The sequence below is a fragment of the Suillus fuscotomentosus genome (assembly GCF_016647785.1).
Source record: "Suillus fuscotomentosus strain FC203 chromosome Unknown F5891scaffold_423, whole genome shotgun sequence".
In the NCBI taxonomy this organism is placed as follows: domain Eukaryota; kingdom Fungi; phylum Basidiomycota; class Agaricomycetes; order Boletales; family Suillaceae; genus Suillus; species Suillus fuscotomentosus.
In genome coordinates this window covers 1-6,602 of record NW_024539935.1, presented here as the reverse complement: position 1 = coordinate 6,602, position 6,602 = coordinate 1, and the positions used below count along the sequence as shown (strand labels likewise).

Genomic DNA, 6,602 nt, shown 5'->3' with positions numbered 1-6,602 from the left:
TGACATCAAACATTTCACTGATAGAACCTTCCCAATCATCTAACAAAGACGTTGGTACTGTGCAGCTCAAAGTCGGCACCGATTCAGCCAATTCCAAAAGTACTATGCAAGACATCGCTTCAGATCTCAATCGTGAACAGCTCATGGCCTACACCATCATTCGCAATACACTGCGTGCACGCTTAGCAGAAGAACATCACGAACAATTGCTGATGCTCGTCACAGGAGAGGGTGGCACCGGTAAATCGAAGCTACTCGATGCCATAACACAGTTATTTGCTGCTCACAGCTGTGAGTCCAAATTAGCTTCTACTGCTATGTCTGGCGTTGCAGCTTGTCTTGTGAACGGCACCACTTTACATTCATGGGCTGGTCTACCCCCACGACAAATGCCTCACTCTGATAAATGGGCAACTCATCCTCGACCTGACATGGCTCGTAGACGACACGACAACATGGATCACAAGTGGTTACTTGTAATTGATGAAGGAAGCATGTTAACTACTGAACAGCTCTCGATACTGTCACAGGTATGCCTCGAATTTCAATGGCAATGCATGATACTAAATACATTTTACAACGATACATCTCAGGTCCTTGGTATTGTGCGAGCCAAGGAAGAGACTGACACTGCAATGCCTTTCGGATCAATGGATATCCTCATCATTACAGATTTTCATCAATTTCCTCCGATCGGCAATGTCAACAAAGCTCTCTTCGCAAGCCACCCACCAAATCAGAAATGTGAACTAGGACGCCACCTATTCGAGCAGTTTCAAACGGTCATCAAACTTCGACAACAAATGCGTGTCACAGATCAAGTATGGATCGACATTCTACTTCGTGCACGAGAAGGAGAATGTACAGCGCAAGATCTACAAGACATACGCAGTCTCGTGATCACAAATGATGCATGCGAAGTTCCTGACTTTAACCAACCACCATGGAACGATGCAGTACTCATTACGCCTCGTAACAGCGTTCGGACGCGGTGGAACACTTTGTCAGTTATTAAGCACTGTCAATACAGTGGGAATCTGTTATACATCGCTCCCGCAGAGGATTCCACAAAGGGCCTGCCGCTATCTATGAAACAGCGACTTGCAACTACGAAACTGCCACTGGATAAAACACAACACCTGCCTGTAGAAGTGCAACTTGCCATAGGAATGAAGGTGATGATTACAGAAAATGTCGCTACACAAGCCAACATCGCAAATGGCTCTCGAGGAACGATAGTCGACATCTTATTGGATCCTCGAGAACAAGTTGATCAGCACACTGTAGTGGATGGCAAAATCTACCTACAGTACCCGCCCTCTATTGTGATCATTCGGCTCAATTTCACCAGAATACGACAACTTCCTGGGCTTCAACTGCACGAAGTCCCTCTTGAACCTTCCGTCCATCAATTCTCTATCAGCACTAAACCTCGATATACAGTCATGCGACGCCAGCTGCCACTCACTCCAGGATACGCATTTACCGACATCAAGTCTCAAGGTCAAACTATTGACTATGCCATTGTCGACATCGGCAAGACCACGTCATTTGGACTGAGTCCCACTCATGCGTATGTTGCTTTATCGCGAAGCAGAGGCAGACAAAGCATACGTCTGCTCCGTGATTTTGAAAATGCTCTTTTCACGCGTCATCCTTCGCATGATCTCAAACTAGAAGACATGCGCCTTGATGTCTTAGCAAGACTAACAGAAGAACAGTATTTGCAAGGGAAATATGGCAGCACGGAACTGTGTGAGTCTCATGCTTTCTTCAGGTGTAACGAGATCTAAACTTGATGCTAGAGTCTGATCCGTTGTGTACAGTTCCTTCAATTTTGAGTGACGACTTTGAGCAAGAAGTTGAACAGATAGAGAATTTCGACCGACGAGTGCAAAGGAGACTCAAATTGCATTCCAGAAGGTCCTTCTTCTTAGACTTACAGAAACAAAAATCGGATTATATTCAAAGTTCCATGATTTCGCTGAGCAACTACAAGACTAATATTTCATTCAAAGTCCCAAAGCATGACGTTCCAAGCAGCTTAGTAGATCACATACGGTGATTTGCCATGACGCCTCAGCTACACTGCTCTCTTCTGATGCTGACCCTGCCCCAGATACTTTACTCGCTTACACAAAGACAGCAGTTTAACAACCACTTCATCTCGCAAGCTGCTGGGTCCACCTGCCCACGGTTCAGAAAGTCTAGAATCAGGAAACTCCGGCACCACCCACCTGGTCAGGACTGTTTCATTATTTACAATATGCAGGCGCTGATCATGCTATTATCTGTCAGTCCATGATCTGGATACGTTGACACGTTCAGCTCACCTGTTTATCAAAAAATTGATTAAAACCATGTCCTTTTTCGCGACGTCCACAATAACATTTTCACCGTCCACCTGCACCTGTTTCATGATCAAAATGCTACCCTTTCGAGTGATATTTGTCTGGTCTCCGCTCAAACTCGCCATTCGTTGAAGCACATGGTTTTCCGCAGTGTCCGTTTTTGGCATCTCGAAGAACATCGTGTACAGTGCATCCAGCGAGACATTGAGGTTCGGCACTGCTGTCAATGATTGTCGGAGATGTCGTCGTGTTGTGGTACAGTCGTCTAATTCTCGTTGTTTGACCCAATAATTGACGTCTAAATCATCCAATGTAGGCGGTCCTTTTACTCCGTCATGTATTGGCACTGGCACTCGAAAAGGCCTGTGACACGCTGAGCCGTAAAACAATCCTCTGAAAATTCGAGCGAAATGCTTCTCATTGAAGTTAGATATGTTTCGCATGGAAGATTGATTCTCTCACTGGTTTCCGACATCTTATTTCTCCCGGCAAGTACTTTACGTCTGCCCCTGTAATTCATTGTTAGCATGGTCATCCTCTCTATTTCTCAGACTTGCGCCTACGGTTCTGTGCACCACAACTTACGATGTTCTGGCACATAATCTCGTGATTATAGCGACATGCGCTGTTTAAGCAATGCGTGTTCAATCGCCATTCCACATCTACACCATGGAAAATCTGTGTAACTGAGTCACAGCAGTTCCAATCTATGGATAAACGCAGATGTTTTTCATCGACATGGTGCCATAGTGTAGGGCAACGGTCTCTGCATGCACTTCCAATCAGATTTGTATCTTTTTCCACTCGAATGTGTTGAAATATGTTCTTTCCGTTGTTTCGCATGAGTTGACCTGCGTGCGTTCCAATCCCAATACCTTGCCTCATCCATTGTGGATAAAAGCAAGTGATCCCTCCCGTGCTCATGAACACCATGTTAGCAGTGCACGGCGCATTCAGAATGATATGCAAGACACTCGTTTGTCTCTTGCAGCTGGTTACTGTGATTAAGCGATCCTTTGATGTATATTGGTCGAAGCAATCGATAAATGGGATCATGATGGTTTCCGGTGTGCGAGATACTGACAAGTAGCTCAGTGACTTGACCAAGAACTCATTCACGGTATTGAATCCACGGTCAGGAGTCACAATGTTGAGCTCCTGCACATCAACGCAGTCACCTCCTGTCAACATCGACAAAGCCGCCGATCCGATTATAACACTGTTGGAATTTCGTAGTGCGTCAATGAAAGATCTGCACCAAATCCCCGCAAATGGAGCCAATATGCATACGAAGCGTCTTTGCATGGCTTCTCGACCGATTTCATGCATCATGCGGCATGTGCGACTGATAGAATCTATATCTGTAATCCACAGTTTTTCCATTACAGCTTCGGCAATGACTGCATGGCTCGTGACTGTCTGTTTATCAGTTTGATCTTATGCAAGTGTAGTACATTGTCTTACACTTCATGATTCAGTGAGTTTCTATTAGAACACAGCGTACATACTTTGACAAGGTTGATTTTATTAGTGCGTCCTAGAGATTACATAATTGGTTTCGACAACCCAGCACGTTTGCAAAAACACGAAGGATGAGCACTTAGCAGATAGGGAAAAACAAGAAAAAAGGTACAACGTGCAGCTAATAAGAACTCGGTACAAATTTACTGCTGTGAGCAATTACAACCACGAGAACCACCCAAAAGCTCATGCGCCACATCATCATCTTCGATAAACATCAACGAGATTCCGAATGAATCAGCTAGACACCCGACAAGTACTATTACATCTCGTGAATGATTTTATCTACACTAAGAAATGATTCCACATACCTCGAAGATCAACTTGACCACGAAATTGTGCAAGAAGAGATGAAATATTAACGGCAGGAGCTGTGCGCAGAATTGAACAACTACAATTGTGCCATGCATGAATATGCAGCGATCCGCGTCGTTGAAGGATCACTGTAACTTATCAATGTAAGAATATGTCAAAATAGCGAGGAATCACCTGTCAAATAGATGCCTGGCAACGGCTCACAATTGGACAAACAACTCATGATGATGAACGCTCGGTTCTAGATAAGAAGCTAAAAATTGTTAAGTCGCTAGACGTATCATGCTGAAAAAAAAGACATACCAAACTGCGCCATTTATGTTAAGAACATACGTCATGCGTTACGAACAAGATGTCGCTTGACAATACCCCTATAATGAACATCTCAACTACAAACCATGAAGATCTTCGACTTTGCCGCACACCACAGAGCTTTAAAAGAAAACCCAAACTACGCAATCAACGCCAAAATCTTGCAGCGTGCTGAGTGGCGTCATGGTGGATCAGGACACATCTTGACTGACAAAGACTCCGACGAGCCGTTCGTAGGCATAGCCGTCATGCACATAGTCGACTTTCGACTGCAATGCTCACCCATAGGGTCCTTCCTGGGATCTAAGTACGGAGGAATGGAGAAAGCAAAGTACCAATTCATAGGGGGACGAACACATGGCAAAGACGGTTTCGATGAAGATTTCGCCCGAACGCATGCTCTGTTAAATAACATCCAAAATGCTATAGCAGTGTCTCATAACAAGAAAGACATGCTATTGGACGAGCAGAGCGTCAGATTTGCACGAAACATATTTGAAAAAAGGGTGAGCTTGACAAATTCGACTGTAAGACTGTTCAAAGCTTACCTGTACAACCATAAGGAACACGCTGTTCCCGATTCCCCTACAGCCAGTCGACGCACTGTGTATCTGGAGGACTTGGAAAATCCTCATGGCTCACATACCGTCGGCACGGGAGAAGAGCTAAAGATGGATGATGAAACCGCAAACTGGCCTGTCGACTCACAGTATAGTGATGACCTGGCCACTATCAAAGCTTTCTACAAAGCCGTGCCACTACGTGTCTATGATGAAAACAACAAGTTCGTCGAGCCTGAAAATGTTAACAAGGCACTCTGCAATGCAATTGCTGAGATCCACTTCACACTGCACCACTTATACCTCCCAAAAAATCTGCCACCACAAGATTCGTTCCGCGCAAACATTGAGCAGATCTTGATATTGCAGCGGGGGAAAACGACTACGAGCATCTACACGTCAGATCCTCGTGCCGGTCCTGCCAGTACAACGAAGGCTACTCACCATACGCCGCCACCAACAGAAGCTCCTCCATCCAAGAGACTCCATACAGAGGAACAGACAGTCACCAAGGGAAAAGAGAAGGAACACGACTGAGGATTTCGATTGGCATCAGATGTTTACTACTAAAAAGCAGAAATGTACTCAATATTTGTAACTCTGCAGAAATAAGTGTTTCGGCATGTCTGTCATTTTGAGGGCAGCAACGAGTGGGTACAAGAACTTGATATGCATCATAATGAGATAAACAGGAGACATGATTAGGCTTGTGCGAGTGCCACCTATTTACACCGTTCGCCACCCGGTACACCAAAGGCAGTTACTAAGTGAGGAGGGCAGAGCTACAAGCACCGTCCGATAACCATAGCCACCCGCAAAAGTAAAAGGGAATCAATTCATGGAGGGCAGCAATACCGGCATTTGCCAAATTTCAAACTCCTCCCGAATACGGAAATGCGTGAGACCACTCTGATTCGGCAAGCAAGGTCAGATTCGGCATCGCCGAACCCTAGTTGAGGTAAGCAAGCTGGTATTATCTAAGATTCTCACCTGAGATATAGTGCCAAAGAGTGGACTTTGCGATACTGGGATTGCACAAGTGCGGTCCAATGCTGTCATCTGCAGCCGCTCGTCGACAAGATGATTCCCATCTATTTTAACGATCCTGCCTTCGGCTCCGATAATCTAAACCGCGTCTCACGGATGTTGATTTCCGACAAAGCGGGGAAGAATTACCATGGGCAACACTTGGGGTTCGTCACTCGCGCGCATGACTCAATCCAGTGCCTATCGAATCTCCCCTGCATCCCAAACCACTCTCGAAGCCCCCGTCAAATTTGGAAGTACTGCCAGACTACGCAACTTGCAGTGGGAAGCGCAAGATGCATGATAATTCAATACAGCTCGAATCATGACTGTACGAATGTAAAGCGATGTAGGGCGATAATTGCGCGCATGTTCCTGTGTATGATGGCGATGTCAGATTCTTTGAATAACAGTTTCGAATTCCGCACCGATTGTTATATTGACCATGAAGCAGGGAAAATTGCCCATACTCCAGGAGCAACAACCACATCGACCAAGCCAGCAATGAATCACGTAT

General features: G+C 45.3%; 1 protein-coding gene across 1 annotated transcript; it reads left to right on the top strand.

The window, feature by feature from the left end:
• Positions 1 to 4,585: 4,585 nt before the first annotated feature.
• F5891DRAFT_1178873 (uncharacterized protein) lies at positions 4,586 to 5,596 on the top strand (the record flags this gene model as incomplete). The annotated part of the gene is made up of 1 exon (XM_041365806.1): positions 4,586 to 5,596. The coding sequence occupies one exon, from the start codon at positions 4,586 to 4,588 to the stop codon at positions 5,594 to 5,596; it is 1,011 nt and encodes a 336-aa protein (XP_041216262.1).
• Between the last annotated feature and the right edge of the window lie 1,006 nt (positions 5,597 to 6,602).